General features: G+C 47.8%; 1 protein-coding gene across 6 annotated transcripts in view; it reads right to left on the bottom strand.

Annotated features, from left to right (window-relative positions):
• Positions 1–24,866, bottom strand: part of CKAP5 (cytoskeleton associated protein 5) — a 627,586-nt gene that overhangs the window by 27,861 nt on the left and 574,859 nt on the right. For all 6 annotated transcript variants that reach the window (XM_069221686.1, XM_069221689.1, XM_069221691.1 and 3 more), the window contains one exon: positions 10,638–10,775. In XM_069221686.1, coding sequence (XP_069077787.1) covers positions 10,638–10,775 — 138 coding nt within the window. The remainder of the gene's footprint in view (positions 1–10,637; positions 10,776–24,866) is intronic.

Below are 24,866 nucleotides of genomic sequence, written 5' to 3'. Positions count from 1 at the left end.
CCTAGCAGAATATGTGAATGTTACATGCACCGAAGCTCTCAAAAGCCAGTGCAATTACTACAATTAGTATTACTGATTGTCTATTTTACACAATGATGGCACAAAAACTCCAATGATTCCCTCAAATGAAGGCGTTATCTACTGTGAAGAAATGGGTGTATTATATGGTGTGGTTGTAAGAACACACTGTGTAATACATTTAACAACTCTTCTTAGGAGCAGTCCGGTTCAGTTTGTCAAAACCTAGCTCAGCCCTGGGTAGCTGTGGCTCTGAACAGCAAAGCTTACACAAAGGAATAAGGAACAGCACCATAACAATTGAAGAAACCGGACTCAAGAAATCAGTGATGAATTTATAAAAATACTATTCTTATGAATTTATGCACACCAAAATGAGATGAATCCAGTGGAGGACTCTGGAGATAGATTTTTGTAAGTAACAGTGAACCACAACTTTTCACTATAACCATGAACAAGCATTGGCAAGGTCAACAAACCTGACACTTAGAAACTGAAGAAAACCTTAGTCGCAGTAAAATAATGTGACTTAGAGTTACTTTTGGAGAACAAATCCATCATGGAGCTAGTCAAAGGGACAGCATTGTCCATAAAGACAGATACGTCGTCAATGAAAGCAGCCTTCAGTCCAGGTCCAGCATTAGTGCTCCCCGCCATCTGCTTCTAATGCGAGGGATACAAGATGCCGAAGAAGCTGTGCAGTCGACGGGGGCCTTCCGGGGGCCAACGCTGTGTCCTGGAGAGGCAACCTTAGCCATGGGGGTCGATGTCCCTCGAGGTCCTCTTCCCTTCTTTCGGCAAGAACTGTCCTTCTCTAAGACCAAACTGCATGAAGACAACTCTCCCAGGTCCAGCAGACTCGGTGCAACTTTTGAGTGTCAGGTCTTGGTCTCCAGAGCTGCGGCAGTCTGGTGATCTGGGTTACCAACTCGCCCAGACAGCTTCTTCAGCTTTTGTGGCCTGTGCTGCGATCAGATAATCAAGCTAACAGACTATTGGAGTCTGTTCTTCTGGCTGGGCTCAGGAGACTACTTCTACACGAGCAGGACACAGCAGTGTAGGAAGATGGCCCTCTATGTAGTGTGCAAAGCTAGGCTTATTGTGCAAGGGGTCCAGGCAACCACACGGTTTACAGGGGTAACAACTAGATCACCTAAAGCAGTAATTTCTAAGGTAGGTTGGTCAAGCAGTAAGATCAGTCTTGGAGAAGTGCAAAGCATTTGTTGTACTCACAGCATCAATCTTAAAACACACAAAGGAATAATTTGAGACCAATTTATAGTAATACTCCAGATTTTCATATAATTTGTTAAGACCAAGATTATCAAAATTGGTTAAGTACTCTGAGATATGAATTTTTGAAGTTTAATAAATAGTCTTTTTGTGCAGTGTGCCATGACGAGTTTGTATTTTAGGCTTGCACCAGGACACCCAGTCTGCAATGGCAGTGCTGGGTTGATCTAGATCAGAGGTCTTCAAACTTTGGGATGCCGGAACCCTCTTGCCAAAGTTTTCAGGTGTGAGGACACCTTCCTGTCAAAACAAAATTCTAGAACTTGATACTCCTCATCAGCGACAAGCATAAATGGCTCCAATATCCATGGCAAATCATTTTTATGGTGAGGAAATATTATTAGACAGTATTTAGCAGATCAATGGTTTGTGGGTGACTGGTTTGGAGGAAGACTTACTACACAGTTCAAACAAAAAATCTACCAAAAGAAGTGCCCAAAAATATGCAATGGTACTTTATTTTTCCCAATCAAAACATAATTTAACAAAACCTATTTGGATGATAACACATGTCTGAACTAGTGTGATGGGTGTGCCTCTCCAGAGAGACGGTCAATTTGTGGATGTATTCTTGCTACTGACATCCTCAGGTTGTGCTCCACCTCTAGTCTTGAACGGTACTTCGTCTTTAATACTGCCAATGATGAGAACCCAATCTCACATAAATATGATGAGCTAAAAGGCAGAAGAACCTTGACTGCAATTTTTTACAAACCTGAATGTTCTTCAGACTTTGCCAGCCAAAGTTCTCCCAATGAGATTTTGTTGAACTGCATCTGGAGAATACGGTCACTCTTGACCTCAACTAGGTCTCCCTGAAGGTGTACTGGAAGACGAGTACCTGCACCCACTAGGAAAGGTTGAAAGACCCAGTCATTGTCATGATCAGTTTCCTCAGGAAAGTACTTTCCTAACTGCCCCTGAGAGAAGACAAGTGATTTATTATGACCTCAGCAGCACTTTCAAGTTCATATCCTGTGTCCTCAAGAGCTTCTGCTAAACGGGGGAATGCCTCAAGCAGGCCATCTTGAATTAGTCTTCTCCACAACTCCAGTTTCTTCTTGAAGGCAGATTTTTTTTGTACATGGTGAAAGACGTACTTTCAGCTCCTTGCAAAACACAAATTCAAGGAATTTAATTTATCAAAGAGGTATGCTAAAAGCACAAGCCAACGGGGATTACATAGCTGTTCTGCTTTGTAGAGGTCCACATCCAGAAGGAACTGTCGTACTTCGTTTCTTAATTCAAAAATAGGATTCAAAGCCTTCCCTCTGGATAACCATCAGACTTCTGTATGGAAAAGCAAACCATCATGTTCGGCTCCCATTTTGGCACTTACAATTGCAAACAGACGAGCTCTAGTTGGGTGTGCCTTTATGAAATTAACAATTTTCACAGCAGAATTCAACACTTCCCTAAGTTCTCTATCCATGTTTCGGACTGCAAGGGCTTCCCAGTGTATCATACAGTGGGTCCATAGAATATGAGGAGCCACTTTCAACACTTTAGCTTTTAGGCCTGCCCTAGCCCCACACATGGAAGGAGCACCATCTGTACAGATCCCAACACAGCTCTCCCAATTTAAGTCATTGGAGCACAGGAAGTCATTGAGAATATCAAACAGGGCTGCTGATGTTGCATGTCCCTTGATTAGTTTACAGAATACAAAATCTTCCAATATTACAGTTTTGTGGCAGTATCGGACATAAGCAATTAAATGAGCTTCCTTGGATAAGTCAGTTGCTTCATCCAATTGCAAAGCAAACAAACTGGATTTCAAGCGTGCTATGAGTTGTCTGTGGATGTCCTCTGACAGGTCAGAGATGGGACGGCAAACTGTTGTTTCTGAGATGGGTACCATTTTAAACTTCTCCACTGCTTTTTCACCAAGCATTGTCCTGGCCATGTCAAGAATTGCTGGAAGAATCACTTTTTCCCCATCTGTAAAAGGCTGTTTGTTTTTGGCAATGTGGTATGCCACTTGGTAAGATGCTTTCAAGGCATTTGTTGGCGTGGAGACCAGATTTTTCACAGTGTCTTTTTGGTGGATGATGTCTTCCAGCTTTCTGGCAAAAAAATCTGTATTTTTTCCTACCAGTAACTCATGTGTAGTTTCCAAGTGACGCTTTAATTTGTTTGGTTTCAGACTTTCGTTAGCCAAGGTCATGCCACAAACCACACACTGTGGCCTGATTTCGCCATTTATGGTGATGCAGGTGAACCCAAAATTCAGGTAGGAGGTATCATATGACTTAATTTTTCCAGGTCTTTTCTCACCGTCTGTTTCAGCCTTTCGTTTGAATGGCCTACCATCTTTTTGCAGCAGGAAACGATCCATGGCAAATGTGTGTTTGTCCTACGGTACAAAATTCCAAAGTTCAATATTACTGAATAGCTCAGACTTGCTGCTACATGCGGTATAGCGGTCTTTTTTCAAAAAACTCTTTGCAGTTCTCAGAATATCTCAAAAATCGTATTTTCTTTAAAAACACAAATAACAGTCAGTTCCTTCCACGTGATTAAAACAGAAATTGCAGCAGCCGCATGTTGAAGAGGGCTTTGGGCAACGACACGTTTTTATTTACAAATTAAGCACTGCATAAGCAGGTCCTCTGGAGCAGAGGTGGATGGGTAGCTGCATGCAGGTGATGTCCAGGAGCAAGAGGTCTAGATTTTGAATGTAAAGAGCCAACCCAAAAGAAAACTACCAATATGTGTCCTCCATATGCAGGGCCCTGGAATTAGGCAATTTAGTTTTTCTACTTTTCCACATAATTAAGAATTTTACACATTTGCAAGACAAGTATCTGCTGCATAATCTGCAGATGTTAACAAAAAATGCTTCCTCTTGACCCTGGACAAGCGGTTCAAAAGTTACAAAAAATACAGCCAGAGTCTTGCCTTGCAGTAAAAGCCCCTATTCTGGACCCATTACCCCAGACGGTTTACTACATGTGCGTACGGATGTTTTCACATTATACATCATAATATGGCATCAAACAATCCAAGGGCCTGCACCTAGTGACCCAAAACACCATCACCTATGAACTCTGCAAAAAAATTAGCACATCCAATAAAATAAAATGCAGTTGTCAGCATCAGTACACATAAAGCAGCAAATATCAATGCAACAACCAACAAAAACTATCAACCAGCGCCCAACACCCTGGTATTCACAATCCGTACCTAAAACCCAACACCTGCACATAACCCAAAGTTTTGCTCCTATCTAAAGGCCAGCATCCTACAATCCTAAAAATAGTAAATATACCTTGCCACAAACATCCAAAGAACCAGCACCTCAATCTGCTACTGTTTTTTTTCCTGATTGAAAATATACTGCCCACAAATTGAGACCTGGTTTTTGCTAACGTTAAATAGTACATCTGTGCCAATCTGACTAGATTTGTTTCCTCTCTTGCCACTCTGCATGTGCAATTTTATTGGTTGGGATAGTTGGCAAGCCTATCTTCTTTAAGAACTCCTAGGGATCTCACTTTCTCAGTATGTCTTTCCCTTTCTTGGAATACCCCCTCCTCCCAACAACCAGGTGAGGACTCAGGCTGTCAGCTATATTTGTCAATGTACAAGCAGTCCTCTGGTTTTCAGCACAGTGTTACACATGATTTATTAGGCACTGTCAGTTCTGTCGTTACCTTGTGAAAGCCACATCTGACTCCCAAACGAGGCAGGGAGATAAAACGGAGAGACGGCAAATGTACACAGAAGGGGCAGATAGACACCTGCATCGACACTTGGAAGACTCTCGAGCACAGTCCTATGACTCATCTATGCCTTATGAGACAAATCAGTTGGGAAAGGAAAAACAAACACATGTACAACTGAAAGCAAAAACAAAATGCAGTTACAAGTAAGATGCCGCTTGTTTGTGTTTTCTAGGACTCCTTTGTTAAACTGCTGCTCCTTTCAATTGGAACAGGCATACTCAGGCTCGGCAGGCTAACAGTTATTGGCCACTTACGATATGATCAACTTGCTTCTGCTTGACGGCTTTAGGCCATCTCTACACGTTTGGAATGAATTTCACTCCCGATAGCACACATCCGATCAAACCTAATATTTTTATTAAAGGGAAATACATTACTAATATTTACATTGCTATGAAAGTGCCATCCATACAAATGAACTGATTTTAAGAATGTTTAATTGATGTTATAAAAGTCAACCAAAAGGCTTGTATTCACCGAGCGTGCTTTGTAGAATTGTCTGAATTCACCTTTTGAAATTAACTGAAAGATGTAGTCTTATAAAATTACACGCCAAAGCATTAGTTCATGTACGCTACCGCTCACAGCGGAGAACTTTATTAATACTGTTTGTAAATACCGGTCTCTGTAAAGTTTTTAAAAGTGTGTCCATGCTGAAAGAATCGAAGGAGGGCTTTCACACCTCCCCTGCTTCAAATTATGAAATCACATAGAATAACACCAATTTGGTTTTCAGCAGATCGTGAAGGAGATGTGTGCTACTTACCAGTTCTGCAGGGATTAAGCCCAGGAAAGGCAGCAGGACGGAGTGCAAGGCAGCGGGGAAGAAAACATTTCTCCTTTACAAAGCATTGCACAGCTTCGTATTTATGGCCCCAGTTCCCGGCATTTTCTGGTTTTCATCCTGCATTCTCTCTGATTGGAGGACAATCGTCAATGACGTTTCATTATTTTCCAACGTCCTCCAATCAGAGAGCCCCTTGAGATGCCACTCTCTGGAATCCAAAATGAAGAGCAAACGTTTTGGATTCCAGTTCAAGGCAGTTCCAGGCAGCAGAAGTGCGACCGGGGATGCGCGACCCCTTAGATTGACTTCATGACCCCCGCTTTGAAGACCGCTGATCTAGATGCATGTTCCTAGAGGGTGGTACAATCAGTGCTGATGCCCTGTGTACCTAAGTACCTCTCACTAGGGACTTATAGTAGTAGTTAAAGGTGTATCCAATTGTGCCAATGTATCAACAGTTTTAGGAAAAGAGCTCTGGCCCAGGGAACCTGGTTAGCAGGGGCCCTGGGCACTACAATTTTTAGGCTACATCAAATATCAGCCAAAAAGTGGGTCTAACCAGGTCAAAAAGAGGCCTTTTCTCACAAGCAGGCAGAGTCCTTTCCTTTGCCAGCCCAAGGAGCAGCAGGTGCAGTCCAACTACAAGTGCAGCCTCTTTGCTGGTTCCAGGGTCACCAGGGAAGTCCCTCGGTCCTCTTCTCCAGTCCAAGCATGATCGAAGTTCTGGGGGCCAGGGCTGCCTCTTTTATACTGCGTGCCCTCGGGGGAGGTCTCAGTCACTAGCTAATGGGCTACTTGAACCCCTCACGCCTATAGAACATTTCCTGTGAAGTGTAGCATCAAGCTATCCCAGAATGCTCTACTCTGTGTGCACCGGCTGCCCTTCAAAAGGAGGCTTCCCATCAAAGGGTTAATGGGGAACTCTTGAGATGGGCTGCTGTATTTAGGCAGACATGCTGGCGCAAGGGAAGGGGAAGCCAGGTGTCAAACTGGTTTTCGGTTGGACTAGGGAACTCCACATGTCAAAAGAGTGGTCCGACAAAGTTGTAAGTGAGCAGAATGGCTGCATCCTGGGATGCCCAGATGCCACACTTTGCAGGAAGTGGTCATCAGGTGTGGGGGATCCTGGTCGTCCATTGGCTACCAACCGCATTCTACCCTGAGGGAATTTTCTGAGTACATATAGGGCACATATAGGGCACATATAGGGCACCCCTGGCACTCTGACCTCAGATCTTGTCTGGGCTTAAAGAAGGACTGAAGGAGGGCTGCCATGCTGCTCCAGGGAACCCTCAGAGAAGTTGCACAGTCATGGACTGCACTTGCTGTTAGCAAAGGAGAGGGATTGTGCCTGCTGGGTACTGCTCAAGCAGAAGTCATCTACAGGGCACAAGGCAAGAGATTACAAAGGTCAGTTAGCTTACCACCTGTCCATAGCACAGGGAGACAAAATATGAGAAGGGTGCTGGGGCAAGTTCGTAACCCAAAATCTTGAGTTGACCGACATGCAGCAACAGGGATCAGGACATAATGGGCCAATTTTCACCAGTGTTCGCTGAGCACAGTCATCAGGATAAGGTTTAGTCGCCCAGGAAAGGATTTGGCTGTAACCGCGATACCCAGTGACAACTTCTACCAACAACAGGAGTACTTCGAGGAATGTAGACAATGTGACCTGAACTACCTTACCCTCTTCGTGGACCGAGTAGCCGCGCAGGAAGACCAGTCACCCACATTGAATTGCCCAGCATCAATGAGCATCTTCAGCATCCTTCATCCCTTGCATCAAGACCACTGATAAGTATCCATTGCAAAGGAAATGAAGTGCTTGGAACCGACTGGTGACTGATTCTGAGGACCTTGCTGGTCCCCACTGGAGCTGGTCACCTAAAGTGACTAAATGATCGCAATACGACTAGCCCAACTTTTTGATGAAAATGTTTCTAAGTGTCAAATTCACAGAATACGTAAATGCTTATTTGCGGCTGAGAGAAATGCTTTGATTTACCATGCCTTGTAAATTCTACATCTCCTGAACACTATTGTGTATCTTTTTGGTTGTGGTGACTAAAAATACAGTCTAACCGGTGTCTTGTCAAGTGTCTTCAATTGTTTTGATGTTTAAATGAGTGGCAGTTCTCTAGCCCCTCGAAGCCGAAGACAGACTGAATGAACTAATATCCCTGATTTGCACTGAGGCAAACTCCCCTAGAGTCACTTTTTGATTTACTTTATAAAAATGAAAAAGCAACATCAAATGCCTTGCAGTGCTATAAATTTCACTTTAAAAATGGTATCCTTGGGACCTGGCATGCGCATGGCGATGTGCTTCTTTTCAGACAGCCTTCAAAAAGTAGAATGATTCAAGGACTTTCCAAGCAAAGCCTTTCCTGCCTTCTAGTTACTTTCTATTGTGACAGCTGCCTGTCAAATGTACTCAAACACTTGTCTGCTATCAAGGAAAGGGACTTTACAGGCCAGGACGAAAAAGCCCATCACTGAGTGAGGTAAAGCAGATGTGCCTAGGAGTAAGTGGCATTTTCTCTGATCGTGCCCAGGAAAGAGTGGGTTGGCTTGGAAAGGAATCCTACGAGAAGATAAAAAAGGAGGCGCTAGGTCGAGTGCGAGCGAGAGAGAAAGGAATTTCAAGTAAAGTCAGAAAAGGCATTTTTGAAAATTAGAGAGAGAAGCCTTGCCTACTTTTTGTAGCAGGTTAGTTTTGAGAGTGAGGAATTCGGTAATGTTGCTGTAAAAGGGGAATTTGTGGGAATTTGTAGAATTCACTTAGAGAATTTTGAAAATCACAGCAGGATTATGTAGGAGGCTGGTCCAGTGTGCGGTTGACACCTATGGTGTTGGCACCTTATACCAGGTCCAGGCAACCCTTACTAGATAGTGTTAGAGTCCAGATAGCCAGGGCTCTCTAGTGGTATCTGGTGAGAAGCCAAGACTTATCTAGGAGGAGTGTGAAGCACTTCCAATACCACAGCAGTCACAGCAACTTATCACACCTGAAAGGAACCACACAGTGTTGCAAAAATAAAGGTACTTTATTATAGGAACACTGAAGTAGAATTCTATAGGCAACCACCCCCTTTCTGGAGGCAAGTAGTAGGAATTAGCTTATAAAACATTAGAAATAGCAAGGGCCCTATAGGTGGTCCTAACCATACACTAAAATAGAGGAATGCAAGAATGGGTCCCCCACCAGAGATTACGGAGTAGTTAGCCAACGGCTGGGAGAGTGTGGAACCCCAAGAGGTAAGTATCTAGAGGTAAGTATCTAGAAGATGCCCAGCAACCAGGAGGGCAGAGGTAATTTACCTGGTCGTCCCACAGGCTATAGGAACTGGAACAATGCAGGAACAGGACCAGGCTGGTGGAACCCAACCGTGGATTCCAGATGAAGAGAACCTGCAAAAGGGGACAGAGTCCAGTTCACGTAGAAATGAACAAGGAGGGCAGGAGACCATGCCCACCCTGCTGTCTGTGATGGAGAAAACCGAGCTGCGGAGTCCAGGAGCTGCAGAGGAGTCCCTGAAGTCACCTGGGAGCTGTCCTGCATTGGTACCCGAATTGCAGACAGATCAGGAGGACCACCAACAAGCACAAGCAAATGCACCTGTTGGAGATTTGCAGAGCTGAAGAGGATCAGCGAAGACCTGGGGTCTCGACCCTTGGAGTGGAGTCCGGGGTGACCCTCAGAGGCCAGAAGAGCCAGCAGAAGCAGTCAGAGCCCCCACGAGCAACCCACTGGCAGCAGGCACAGTAAGTTCCAGTGAGGCCCAGAAAGCACACTTGACTAGTCTCACGTCACTAGACCAGCAGAGAGGAGACTGTCCTTGCAGAGATAGAGTGCTGGGGCTATTTGGAGCCTAAAGATCCCTCAGAGCAAGAGTCAACAAGCCTTGGTTGCTGCAACAGTGGCAGTGCACAGGGGTTCTTTCTTGGAGGAAGAGGCAAGGACTCACTGTCTCCTAAGTTTGACAAAAGGCAGAGAGGACCCGGAGGACCCCCTCAGAACCACTACTGGTGCTGGAGAATATTCACAAAGCCAGAGGGCAGCAGATCCCAGCAGCCGGACGTCGTTGCCTTAGGTGCCTGCGGATGCAGGGGAGTGACTCCTTTATTCCAAGGGAGATTCCTTCTTGCTTGTTTGGTGAGCTGAAGTCTTGCCAAACCCAGAGGATGCATAAAAAATGTTGCAAGGAGAGGTCGTCTCAGGGTTGCAGTCTTGTTTGGTTCTTGTGAAGTCCAGCAGCAGCTCTGGTGGCCAGGAGCAGAAGGTCTTTGCAGAGGAGTCCTGGTGGAATCTTGCCTAATGAATCTGGGAACCCACACGCAAGGGAGGCACTAAATGCCCAAGAAGGGGCCTGGTCACCTGAGTGACCACCTATCAGAGGGGGACACTGACGTCACCTACCCCACCTGATCAGTCAGATGCTCCCAGTGGCATCTGCACATCTCATTCCCAAGATGGAAGACTCGACTGGCCACCTGGAGCAGCTCTGGGCGAATGCGGTCCTTCATGTCTGCCACCTGGAGCAGCTCTGGGCGAATGCGGTCCTTCATGTCTTAACTAAGTGTTGCTGTTCCTGCACAATAAGAAATTTCTTTGAAAAACATTTACTGCTTCTGCTAATCTACCAGTGCTAAGCTTTGGATTCACCTCAGTAACTTGTTCACAGATTTACATAATGTTGATTTTTGTAGGACTTGAACCATTGTCCAGAGGGAGGCCTCTTGGGCCAGGTTTAGCAATCCTATTTCTTACAACTACCAACAATTACGGACAAAGGCCAGTTACTCACAATATGTGACGTTCCTTTTTCGGTCTCCTTGTCAACCTTTGACCCGTTTTGATCCAAAGAGTGCTTCATGACCCTCAGGAGATGAGCTTCTAGTTCAGATTCTTTTCTGTTCTCAATCATGGTCATATGATCCATAATCTGAAAAAAAATACAACCATGAGAAATGAGTGGCCCGTCATCAGCAGACACGGCAAAGGATCAAACCAGTAAACTGTTGAAGTGGAAACATACACAAGAAAGGAGAAAGGAAGTGAGCTTGCCCGGGTTAATCTATCTGTTCAAGACTTCTTGTAGATTCCTTACCTTCGTATCCCCAAATGCCACTAAATCTAGAAACATTTTCTAGAAGCAACAGCTCGGTAGCCCCTCCAGGTTGTGCTGACATTGCTTGGTTCACAAAGATTTCTTAAAATGGTCATTGAAATAGTTAATCTCACAAGCTCTTGATGGTTTAACTGAGTCACTACCGTTGATGAAAGAAAGCATTTCTGTCCTCAATCAATACTTCTATAGCACAGTTTATCACGCCTGGGTCTCAAGGCCAAGGTTCCCAGATTATATAGTCTCACTCTGGGAGCGAGAGGTTCCTTGGTAACTGCACCAAGCCTAAGGAACATCCCACCAACAGTGTTAAAAGCAGAATCTTCCTCGGCCTTTTCAGAAAACATCTAAATACTTGGCTTTTTCCAATACATTAGCCCCCGCGCAGCGGGTCCGATACACAAGTACGCTTCTCTTTTCCCCCCCAGAATGTCAGCGTACAGAAGTGCCCTTTTTTGACATGGTCACTACCCCTTTTTGCCTGATACATGATGCCTTTTTGACTGCTAACTAGGTCCCCAGTGCCAGATAGCTTTCCCTAAAACTATGCAATTGTTCCCCCCAATTGGCAATACCTTTGTGCAACCCCCCCACACCCAGGTCAGTCCCTAGTAAATATACGCCTGGTACCTAGGGCACGGGCACCAAAGAGGGTCCCCAAGGGCTTCAGCATGTATTTTGCCACCCTCCGGGAGCCCTCACCTAACAGACGCAGACTGTCATTGCAGGCTGTGCGTCTTGGAGCAGCTAAAAGTGAAAACACAACATGGCAGTCTAAGCACCATACCCCCTAAAATTGCATTTAATATATGTAAGTCACCCCTACAGCTGGCCTTAAAGCACTAAGGCAGGGTGCATTGTATTACACGTGAGTGCATATCTGCAGGGAGGAGATATGCCCCTGCTATGTCTCTTGATTCTTAGACAGTAAACCGGTAAGCCAGTTTACGTACATGTGCTGGACACTGGTCAATGTGAGTTCCCCAGCTCCATGATGGCTTCACTGAAAATAGGGACGTTTGGTATGAAACATCTCGTATTAATAAATCCATCACTCGCATCAGTCAGGGTTTATTAGTACATGCAGTCAGAGCACCTCCGAGGTGCCCCCGGAAAACCTACCAACTACCAGTGTGCAGACTGGTCGTGGCAAACTGGCTAAAAATGGTCCGACATGCTTCTGACCCCAAGAGTGAGGACCTTCATTCTCGGGCAGTCGGAGACGAAGCCTGCCCGGAGAGGGGTGATTTACACACCCCTTCCAGCAAGATGATCTACGAACCTGCATTCCAAGGCGGGGCTTTAAAGAAACTCAACGCCCTTGACACAGATTTGGCTTCACTCAAGATGCCGACCGCACCCCCACCCATTTGGCAACAGGACAGGCAGCAAATTTAGGATTTAGAGAGGTGAGTCCCCCCCTTCAGGTCAGTCCCATCGCTAAGGTGTGCTTGCTGATGTGAACACATTTAGAAATCTGCCCTCAAGATATTGGCAGATGTAGGAACTTTGGGGACAGAGTTATGCCCACTTCTCACAGGAAGTGGTCATATGGGGGATGTTGTGACCCCAGAGGTAAGTTACCTATTGACAAATACTTCCCTAAGCTCCCTTAAATTCAGTATATTGTGGAGCCGATGGCACCAGGAAATCAGGTTCATGCTGACCTACAAAGGACACTCTAGAGCTGCAAAAGCAAAGACTGAGGAAGAAGCACCTGACTTGACCCCAGCCCTGTCAGACTTCGGTTTCCACCGACTGGCACCAAAATCGACTCGTCTTGCAAGCTGCTGTAGCTCTAAAAGCCTGAGGATGGCGTACTTTCAATAAAGACCCAGGAACTCCTGTGGAGCAGTGGAGCTGCTTCCCTGCAACTTGCACGCACCCTAAGAGACCAGAGAGGACCCTGGACCTCAAAAACCTGACACCAGAAAGCACCACTTGAATTGTGCTGTCTAGCCAGAGTTGGAGTGGACCAACAGTGCCAATGTGATTCCCCCAGCCCTACAAAGACCGGGCCCAATTGGGCTTGCCCACTTTGGACTCCCCAACACCAGCCTGCAGGCCTCCTTAACCGCGAGTGCTCCTAGTTGAGAAAAGCACATGCCTCAGGACACCTCTGCACCGATCACCCCTGGAGAAGAGGACCAAAGGTTTCCCCTTGTCCCTGAGCAACTCAAGACTTAAACCCACTGGTTGGTTCACCCTGACTGGACTCCCTGTCCAATCCCGAAGCCTCTTGCAACCATACCGTTCCCCACTGACCAACATTGCGCACCTGAAGCTGTACTACACCTCTGCATTCAGCCATCCTACTTTACTGCCACCTGGTGTGACCGGTTGGTGGTTCTGTCCCTTGCCCAATACCCACCTCAAGTCCAGGAGATTGGTCCCATAAGTCGCTGTAATATACCTGTTTGCTGTATTTGTTTTTCCTCTACAGGATAACATTGCAGTTTCCGAAATTGCACTTTTCAAAATAGTAAAAATTTCTCTTGAAAAAGGTACTTACCTGAACGTATTGATTCTAGTGCCTGAACATATATAAAAATACTAATTTTTGGAAATTGCTGTGGAGTTACTGAGTTGTGAGTCTCATTTAATGACTGTATTTGCAGATGCCCCAAGCTCCTCTAGATAAGCCTGAGGCTGCTCGACCACCCCACCCCCTAAAAGAGCACCTTGGCATTGCTAGAGCAAGCCCCTGTCAATTAGTAAGCAAAGCCCTTGACTCATCACCACTGCAGATCTGTCGCAGTTCCCTCAGACCTGGACTATGTCGGAGAGATTCTTTTGATGCTGCGCCCACTGGATATTCATACTCCACTGCAGAGCCTGCACATGCCATCTGGCATGTCTCACGAGCAGGATGCAGGAGGCCATAAGCCTCAAGAGCCTCTGTCATCCTCACCAAACCCAGGATAGGATGAACCATTGATAAAATAGCCAGACTATCCTGGACTCGCCTCTCCAGAGGATAAGCCCAAAACTGCACTGTGTCCAAAACAGCTCAGACGAAAGGGAGTGTCTTAGAGGGAGTCAGGTGTGACTTTGGCATGTTTAAGGTGAACCATAGTGAATGCAGGAGGTCCACCATAGCCTGGAGATGGAAGAGGACAGCCTAGGGTGAGCCCGCCCTCAGTCCATGAGATAGAGGAAGACTGACAATCCTGATCTGTGCAGATGACCTGCAATCACCACCATCTCCTTGATGAACACCTGAGGGGCACTGATAAGTCAAAAGGGAAGCCTGGTGAATTGAAGGTGCTTGTGGCCTATCACGAACCGCAAGTAAAGACTGTGTACAGGCAAGACATATGGAAATAAGCGCTTTGCAACTCCAATGCTACCATCCTGTCTCCTGGGTCCAGGGCAGACAAGACCTGAGCTAACCCAATCCTCGAGGACTTGGTGGCAAACAACCTGGGACTCCACAACTAGCCCTGGGACCTTCCTCTCGACCGGGACCTTGACCTGCACAGTCGCATGCCAGGCCTCCATCAGCTTTAGGGACTGATCCCTCAGGAACTTTGGATGCCTGGCACTCGGAACCATAGTGAATGCAGGAGGTCCACCATAGCCTGGAGATGGAAGAGGACAGCCTAGGGTGAGCCCGCCCTCAGTCCATGAGATAGAGGAAGACTCGCCTCTCCAGAGGATAAGCCCAAAACTGCACTGTGTCCAAAACAGCTCAGACGAAAGGGAGTGTCTTAGAGGGAGTCAGGTGTGACTTTGGCATGTTTAAGGTGAACCATAGTGAATGCAGGAGGTCCACCATAGCCTGGAGATGGAAGAGGGCAGCCTAGGGTGAGCCCGCCCTCAGTCCATGAGATAGAGGAAGACTGACAATCCTGATCTGTGCAGATGACCTGCAATCACCACCATCTCCTTGATGAACACCTGAGGGGCACTGATAAGTCAAAAGGGAAGCCTGGTGAATTGAAGGTGCTTGTGGCCTATCACGAACCGCAAGTAAAGACTGTGTACAGGCAAGACATATGGAAAAAAGCGCTTTGCAACTCCAATGCTACCATCCTGCCTCCTGGGTCCAGGGCAGACAAGACCTGAGCTAACCCAATCCTCGAGGACTTGGTGGCAAACAACCTGGGACTCCACAACTAGCCCTGGGACCTTCCTCTCGACCGGGACCTTGACCTGCACAGTCGCATGCCAGGCCTCCATCAGCTTTAGGGACTGATCCCTCAGGAACTTTGGATGCCTGGCACTCGGAACATAACTTTGGGTCATGGTCACTGTAAGGAAATGCCTCCTTGGCATGGTTGCCCCCTGACTTTTTGCCTTTGCTGATGCTATGTTTACAATTGAAAGTGTGCTGAGGCCTGCTAACCAGGCCCCAGCACCAGTGTTCTTTCCCTAACCTGTACTTTTGTATCCACAATTGGCAGACCTTCGCATCCAGATAAGTCCCTTGTAACTGGTACTTCTAGTACCAAGGGCCCTGATGCCAAGGAAGGTCTCTAAGGGCTGCAGCATGTCTTATGCCACCCTGGAGACCTCTCACTCAGCACAGACACACTGCTTGCCAGCTTGTGTGTGCTAGTAAGGACAAAACGAGTAAGTCGACATGGCACTCCCCTCAGGGTGCCATGCCAGCCTCTCACTGCCTATGCAGTATAGGTAAGACACCCCTCTAGCAGGCCTTACAGCCCTAAGGCAGGGTGCACTATACCATAGGTGAGGGTACCAGTGCATGAGCATGGTACCCCTACAGTGTCTAAACAAAACCTTAGACATTGTAAGTGCAGGGAAGCCATAAGAATATATGGTCTGGGAGTCTGTCAAACACGAACTCCACAGCACCATAATGGCTACACTGAAAACTGGGAAGTTTGGTATCAAACTTCTCAGCACAATAAATGCACACTGATACCAGTGTACATTTTATTGTAAAATACACCCCAGAGGGCACCTTAGAGGTGCCCCCTGAAACTTAACCGACTATCTGTGTAGGCTGACTAGTTTTAGCAGCCTGCCACAAACCGAGACATGTTGCTGGCCCCATGGGGAGAGTGCCTTTGTCACTCTGAGGCCAGTAACAAAGCCTGCACTGGGTGGAGATGCTAACACCTCCCCCAGGCAGGAATTGTCACACCTGGCGGTGAGCCTCAAAGGCTCACCTCCTTTGTGCCAACCCAGCAGGACACTCCAGCTAGTGGAGTTGCCCGCCCCCTCCGGCCAGGCCCCACTTTTGGCGGCAAGGCCGGAGAAAATAATGAGAAAAACAAGGAGGAGTCACTGGCCAGTCAGGACAGCCCCTAAGGTGTCCTGAGCTGAGGTGACTAACTTTTAGAAATCCTCCATCTTGCAGATGGAGGATTCCCCCAATAGGGTTAGGATTGTGACCCCCTCCCCTTGGGAGGAGGCACAAAGAGGGTGTACCCACCCTCAGGGCTAGTAGCCATTGGCTACTAACCCCCCAGACCTAAACACGCCCTTAAATTTAGTATTTAAGGGCTACCCTGAACCCTAGAAAATGAGATTCCTGCAACTACAAGAAGGACTGCCCAGCTGAAAACCCCTGCAGAGGAAGACCAGAAGACGACAACTGCCTTGGCTCCAGAAACTCACCGGCCTGTCTCCTGCCTTCCAAAGATCCTGCTCCAGCGACGCCTTCCAAAGGGACCAGCGACCTCGACATCCTCTGAGGACTGCCCCTGCTTCGAAAAGACAAGAAACTCCCGAGGACAGCGGACCTGCTCCAAGAAAAGCTGCAACCTTGTTTCCAGCAGCCTTAAAGACCCCTGCAAGCTCCCCGCAAGAAGCGTGAGACTTGCAACACTGCACCCGGCGACCCCGACTCGGCTGGTGGCGATCCAACACCTCAGGAGGGACCCCAGGACTACTCTAAGACTGTGTACCAAAACCTGTCCCCCCTGAGCCCCCACAGCGCCGCCTGCAGAGGGAATCCCGAGGCTTCCCCTGACCGCGACTCTTTGAATCCTAAGTCCCGACACCTGGGAGAGACCCTGCACCCGCAGCCCCCAGGACCTGAAGGACCGGACTTTCACTGGAGGAGTGACCCCCAGGAGTCCCTCTCCCTTGATCAAGTGGAGGTTTCCCCGAGGAACCCCCCCCTTGCCTGCCTGCAGCGCTGAAGAGATCCCTAGATCTCCCATTGACTTCCATTACAAACCCGACGCCTGTTTCTACACTGCACCCGGCCGCCCCCGCGCTGCTGAGGGTGAAATTTCTGTGTGGGCTTGTGTCCCCCCCCGGTGCCCTACAAAACCCCCCTGGTCTGCCCTACGAAGACGCGGGTACTTACCTGCAAGCAGACCGGAACCAGGGCACCCCCTTCTCTCCATTCTAGCCTATGTGTTTTGGGCACCACTTTGAACTCTGCACCTGACCGGCCCTGAGCTGCTGGTGTGGTGACTTTGGGGTTGCTCTGAACCCCCAACGGTGGGCTACCTTGGACCAAGAACTAAGCCCTGTAAGTGTCTTACTTACCTGGTTAACCTAACAAATACTTACCTCCCCTAGGAACTGTGAAAATTGCACTAAGTGTCCACTTTTAAAACAGCTATTTGTGAATAACTTGAAAAGTATACATGCAATTTTGATGATTTGAAGTTCCTAAAGTACTTACCTGCAATACCTTTCGAATGAGATATTACATGTAGAATTTGAACCTGTGGTTCTTAAAATAAACTAAGAAAAGATATTTTTCTATACAAAAACCTATTGGCTGGATTTGTCTCTGAGTGTGTGTACCTCATTTATTGTCTATGTGTATGTGCAACAAATGCTTAACACTACTCCTTGGATAAGCCTACTGCTCGACCACACTACCACAAAATAGAGCATTAGTATTATCTCTTTTTGCCACTATCTTACCTCTAAGGGGAACCCTTGGACTCTGTGCATGCTATTCCTTACTTTGAAATAGCACATACAGAGCCAACTTCCTACAGTCACACTCCAGACACCACATGCAGAAGAGGGGTAGATCTGTCACAGACATCGCTCAATGACAAGGGCCACAGGACTTAAAACCAATCTTATGTCACATCTTGACACACCAGGAGGAATAAATGTCAAAAAGACCAAAAATAGCCAGTAAAAAAAAAAAAATGACTGCCACAGAAAGAAAACGGACGTTGGTGCACCTAGGTGGTGCTTAATAGGAACCACAACCTAATTTCTGGCACTGACGATGCAGACTAACGCGGAGCCGATCAACGCCACCTACCAGCACGCAGCGGTACTGCTCATGAAAAGTCCTCAGGATCCACTCAGACACCTGGGGAGGATTCAAAGGTAAGGAATCTGCAGCTAGAACTATCAGATAAGTGTGTGAAGAGGTGCTGTGAGGCTAACGTCGCCTGGACTTTCACATTGAAGTGCACCCACCTATGTTCAGGCATCTGGGGGCAGGAAAGCAAACCCTTGTAAAGCTAGGCCAGAACTCACGTTTACACAACAATGGTGACCTGGATCTCGTTCTGGCCCACGACAAATAACCCCTGCAATCATCCCGGGGAGAGCCATTAAAAGCTTGGCCTCTGTATGGTTTTGGGATTCATGTGGAGGCAGAGGGCACAAGACGAAGTCATGGTTTGAGTCAAGACACCATAAACAGTCATCAGGCGCATCAGCAATGAGATATCTGTCCATCAGTCCTTCAGCAGGGCTTAAACCCATAATTCCTTGGAGGGGACACTGTAGGAAAATCACTTTTTTGGCATAGTTACCCCGAATGTTTGCCTGTTTAACGGTGTTTAGACTATTTCACTGGGATTGTGCTAACCAGGACCCAAGTGATTGCGCTCTCTCATCTAAATCTGGTTGCTTTGGTACCAGTTACACTCCACAATTGGCATACTGGTGTACCCCCGTAAGGGCCTAGTATATGCTCTTAGGTACCCAGGGTCCTGGTACACCAGGACCCCCCCCACCAGGCTTGCAGTACGTATTATGCCACCCATGGGAGCCCCTGCAAATCGTGTCTGCAGGCCTGCCATTGCAGCCATCGTGAAAAGGTGCATGCACCCTTTCACTGCACCAAGTCACTCTAAGCACGAGCAGAGGTGCCCTTACGAACTCCACTTCCAATGCACTGGACTTTGTAAATGCGGGTAAGCCATTTTACCCCTGTACTGGCCACTTATCTGTGGTCGTGCTACATAATTGTATCACCGAACCTAGGCATGTTTGGTATCAAGCATGTCAGAATCATAACTTAATAAAAAGGCCAGTATTGGTGGCATGATTTCATACACTCTGGGGGCTCCTTAGAAGACCCCCCCCCCCCACACCCCCAGTATTGCTCCGACCAGTCTGACAGGGCTTGCTGGCAGCCCGTGCTGCTGCAGCCCCTGAGACAGGCTTCTGCCCTCCTGCTGCATGACCAGCTCAAGCAGGGAGGGCAGAACAAAGGATTTCCTGTGGGAGAGGGAAGCAACACCCTCTCCCTTGGACATAGGTGTTACATGGCTGGGGAGGGGGCAGCCTCCCCATGCCAACGGCTTGCTCTGAAGGGCACATTTGGTGCCCTCCTTGCATAATCCGGTTTGCACCAGTCCATGGGACCCCAATCCCTGCTCTGGCGTGAAGGCACACAAAGAAAGGTGAGTGACCACTCCTCTGTTCATCACCACCCCAGGGGTGGTGCCCAGAGCTCCTGCTGGTGGCCAACTGATTCGGTCATCTTGAAACCAATATGTGCAGCAGCCCCTGGGAGCATCTGGTTGGTCAGGACAGGTGACCGATGTCAGTGATCACCTCCGATAGGTGACCAAACCCCTGGTAGGGCAATTTGAGTACTCCCATTGTGGGTGAATCCCCAGATTCCACGTGCAAAACTCCACAAAGGACTCCTCTGCATCGACCTCTTCTGCTCCTGGCCACCAAAACTGCTGCTGGACTCTTCAGGAACCAAACAATTATGCAACTCCCGAGGAGACTTCACCTTGCAACATTGTTTCACAGGCTTCTTCCAGCAACTGCAAAATTTCCACAGATGTGCATCCTATGGGGTCTGCAAGGCTTCAGCTGCACTAAAGAAGGAGTCACTCCTGTGCATCCTCAGGTACCCAAGACATCTACGACCAGCTGCTGTGATCTTCTGCCATCCGGCTCCAGGAAGAATCTCCAACACAGGTGGTGGATCTGAGTGGTTCCCTTAGTCTCTCAAGTTGGACAGCAGGTAGAGAGGACTGAGCCTTTGCCTCTCCTTGCAGGACAGCGCACGGCGACTCTTGTCGCAACTAAGGCTTGTTGACTCCTGCTCCGAGGATTTTCCAAGTAGCCCCGGCCTCCAGCACTTCACCCTTGCAAGGACAGTCTCCTCTCTGCTGCTCTGGCGACATGAAACTCCTCTCCTAGTGTCTTGTCTGGGCCTCACTGCAACTTACTGTAATTGCTTCTGCTGGCTCTCACGACTGCTGAGGGCCAGCCCAGACTCCTCTCCAAGGGTCAAGTCAGCTGGATCTTGCTGGTCCTCTTCATTGCAAATCTTACTTTGCGCCAACTTGCATTTGCCAAGGCTTGTTGGCGAGTTCTCCTGACCACCTGCAACATGACCAATGTGGGACATCTGCACGACTCAGACGAACTCTCAGCAGCTCCTGGGCTCCACATCTGATCATCTTCCCTCACCCACCTGGATTTTCATCCACAGAAGGATGAGGTAGGGGCTCATGCCAGACTGGACACTCCTGTGTGGATTGGACGGTGTCCTCTTCCAGAATCCACCGTTGGGTTACCCTGGACTGGTCCTGGTCGTGCAATATTCCTTTACCAAGAACCCCTTGTTAGTCTTTGGCAAGTCCAGCTAACTTACCTCTGATATCCTGGTCTTGGTAGGGGGGGGGGGGGGGGGGGGGGGGGGGGGGGGAGGCTCACCTCAGTCTCCAGCCTTGCAAAACCTTTCGGTCTTCTGCATTTGTCAAGGCTTGTTGGTGGTCTTCGTGCACCACTGACCTACTGCAACCAGACAGCCGGTGTGCAACACCATCTGCATCACTTCAGGGACTCCATTTCCTGAGCTGCACAGCTGGTCTCTGTCCCTTGTTGACCTGGTCCTGCATCCACAAAAGGTGGGGTAGTGGCTCCTGCCACAACCGGACACTCCATCACTAACTGGACTTGGTCCCCTTCCTTTGAAGGTCCTCTGTCAGAATCCATGTTTGGGTTCTTCATCTTGTTTGTCTTGCACAATTCTTTTCCTCCTGTTTGGTTTGGGGAAAACCAGGTACTTACCTATGCTCTCCTGGTTGCTGGGGGTCACTCTGGTACTCACCTCTTGAGGTTCCTGGTTCCACCAGCTCCCCTCCTATTCCACATGCTTGGGTGGGGGGACTATCTTGCATTCCACTTAGTACATGGCATTGCCCTCCCTATTTTCTATTGCTATTGCCAATGCTTATTGCTTATTGCTTTCTGTGCTCTTTACTGATTGCTAATGTGAATATAATAGTGTGTTCACTTGCCTCCAGTTGGGGGACTGCATATTAGTATTCTAGTTTTTTTACCCTAATAAAGTACCTATATTTTTCTAACACTGGTTCTTGTATGTGTGATAGTGCTGTGTGACTACAGTGGTATTGCATGAGCTTTGCATGTCTCCTAGATAAGTTTTGGCTGCTCATCCACAGCTACCTCTAGAGAGCTCTGACTTCCTGGATACCACTTATACTTCACTAACAGGTCCTGTTTTAGGGTGATAAAGCCTAGGTATCCACCACACACCAGGCCAGCTTCCTACAGCCTGGACCTGGTATATGGTGCGAACATCATAGGTTTCCACCACACACCAGGCCAACTTCCTACAGCCAGGAACAGGTATTGGTCGATAACACCGTATGTGTCCACCAGGCCAGCTTCCTACAGACCTATCCCCTCTCTGTGAAGTGTAGGCAGTGACTAGATTCAGGGTCGCTACGGATGAGCAGCCAAGGCTAATCTAGGAGACATGCAATACCACTACAGTCCATTACTTACACACAGAAAACATTTGATTGTACAAAAATAAAGGTACTTTATTTTTGGAACAGTATCAGAAAATACTAGAGGCTCAACACACATTGTAGAAGTTGGCTCTGTATGTACTATTTCAAAGTAAGAAATAGCATGCACAGAGTCCAAGGGTTCCCCTTAGAGGTAAGATAGTGGCAAACAGAGATAATTCTAATGCTCTATTTTGTGGTAGTGTGGTCGAGCAGTAGGCTTATCAGAGGGTAGTGTTAAGCATTTGTTTAACACACACAAGCAATAAATGAGGAACACACACTCAGACAATTCCAGACAAATAGGTTTTTATATAAAAAAATATATTTTCTTAGTTTATTTTAAGAACCACAGGTTCAAGATGTACAAAATACTTTAAATGAAAGGTATTTCACTCGGGTATCTTAGGAACTTTGAATCATCACAATAGCATGTACAGTTATGGCAAACATGGCAATAAACTATTTTAAAATTGGACAGTGCAAAATTCAACAGTTCCTGGGGGAGGTAAGTATTTGTTAGTTTTTCAAGTAAAGCACTTACAGGGTTCAAAGTTGGGTCCAAGGTAGCCCACCATTGGGGGTTCAGGGCAACCCCAAAGTTACCACACCAGCAGCTCAGGGCCGGTCAGGTGCAGAGGTCAAAGAGGTGCCCAAAACGCATAGGCTCCAATAGTTATAGGGGTGCCCGGTTCTAGTCTGCCAGCAGGTAGGTGCCCGTGACTTCGGAGGGCAGACCAGGGGGGTTTTGTAGGGCACCGGGGGACACAAGTCAGCACAGAAAGTACACCCTCAGCGGCACAGGGGCGGCCGGGTGCAGAGTGCAAATAGGCGTCGGGTTTGCAATAGGTTTCAATGGGAGACCCAGGGTTCTGTTCAGCGATGCAGGCAGGCGGGGGGGGGAGCTCCTCAGGGTAGCCACCACCTGGGCTAGGGAGAGGGCCACCTGGGGGTCGCTCCTGCACTGGAGGCCGGATCCTTCAAGTCCTGGGGGCTGCGGGTGCAGTGTTTCCCAGGCGTCAGGTTCTTTGAAGCAGGCAGTCGCGGTCAGGGAGAGCCTCTGGATTCCCTCTGCAGGCGTCACATTGGGGGCCCAGGGGGGTCAACTCTGGCTACTCACGGGCTCGCAGTCACTGGGGAGTCCTCCCTGTAGTGTTGGTTTTCCACAGGTCGAGCCGGGGGTGTCGGATGCAGAATGGAAAGTATCACGCTTCAGGCGGGAAATGTGTGGTCTTTAAAAGTTTCTTCTTTGTTGCAAAGTTGCAGTTTCTTTGGAACAGAGCCGCTGTCCTCGGGAGTTCTTGGTCCTTTTAGATGCAGGGTAGTCCTCAGAGGCTTCAGAGGTCACTGGACCCTGGGGGACGCGTTGCTGTTGCAGTTTTTCTTGACAGGCTGGTAGGGCTGGGGCCAAAGCAGTTAGTGTCTTTGTCTTCTCTGCAGGGCTTCAGGTCAGCAGTCCTTAGTCTTCAGGTTGCAGGAATCTAGTTTCCTAGGGTCTGGGGAGCCCCTAAATACTGAATTTAGGGGTGTGTTTAGGTCTGGGAGGGCAGTAGCCAATAGCTACTAGCCCTGAGGGTGGCTACACCCTCTTTGTGCCTCCTCCTGGTGGGGACGGGGGCACATCCCTAATCCTATTGGGGGAATCCTCCAAAATCAAGATGGAGGATTTCTAAAGGCAGGGGTCACCTCAGCACACCTTAGGGGCTGTCCTGACTGCTGGATGACTCCTTTTTTTTTCTCATTATCTCCCCTGGACTTGCCACCAAAAGTGGTGGCTGTGTCCAGGGGGGCGGGCATCTACACTAGCTGGGGTGCCCTAGGGCATTGTAACACGAAGCCTGAGCCTTTGAGGCACCCAGAGCAGGCTTTTGTTTCTGCCCTCAGAGAGCACAAAGGCCCTCACCACATGGGGTCAGAAACTCGTCTCTCAGCAGCAGGCTGGCACAGACCAGTCAGTCCTGCACTGAACAATTGGGTAAAATACAGGGGGCATCTCTAAGATTTTTAATAAATCCAACACTGGTATCAGTGTGGGTTTATTATTCTGAGAAGTTTGATACCAAACTTCCCAGTATTCAGTGTACCCATTATGGAGCTATGGAGTTCGTTTTTGACAAACTCCCAGACCATATACTTAATATGGCCACAACTGTACTTACAATGTCTAAGAATAGACTTAGACACTGTAGGGGCATATTGCTCATGCAGCTATGCCCTCACCTGTAGTATAGTGCACCCTGCCTTAGAGCTGTAAGGCCTGCTAGAGGGGTGATTTACCTATGCCACAGGCAGTATTTTGTGTGCATGGCATCCTGAGGGGGATGCCATGTCGACTGTTTTTCTCCCCACCAACACAATCTGCAATGGCAGTGTGCATGTGTTAGGTGAGGGGTCCCTTAGGGTGGCGCAACATATGCTGCAACCCTTAGGGACCTTCCCTGGTCACAGGGCCCTTGGTACTATTGGTACCTTTTACAAGGGACTTATCTGTGTGCCAGGGGTGTGCCAATTGTGGAAACAATGGTACATTTTAGGTGAAAGAACACTGGTGCTGGGGCCTGGTTAGCAGGGTCCCAGCACACTTCTCAGTCAAGTCAGCATCAGGCAAAAAGTGGGGGGTAACTGCAACAGGGAGCCATTTCCATATCTATCTATAGATATACACACATACATATATATACACACACACATATATATATATATATATATATATATATATGTATATATATATACATATATATATATATATATATATATATATATATATATGGAAAATGTCACTTACCCAGTGTACATCTGTTCGTGGCATGAGTCGCTGCAGATTCACATGCTGTGCACATCCCGCCATCTGGTGTTGGGCTCGGAGTGTTACAAGTTGTTTTTTCTTCGAAGAAGTCTTTTCGAGTCACGAGACCGAGGGACTCCTCCCATTTCGACT

The sequence above is a fragment of the Pleurodeles waltl genome, chromosome 3_1 (genome assembly GCF_031143425.1).
Source record: "Pleurodeles waltl isolate 20211129_DDA chromosome 3_1, aPleWal1.hap1.20221129, whole genome shotgun sequence".
Classification (NCBI taxonomy): domain Eukaryota; kingdom Metazoa; phylum Chordata; class Amphibia; order Caudata; family Salamandridae; genus Pleurodeles; species Pleurodeles waltl.
Note: the sequence above shows the minus strand (reverse complement) of the source record. Positions and strands in the feature narration are given on the sequence as shown.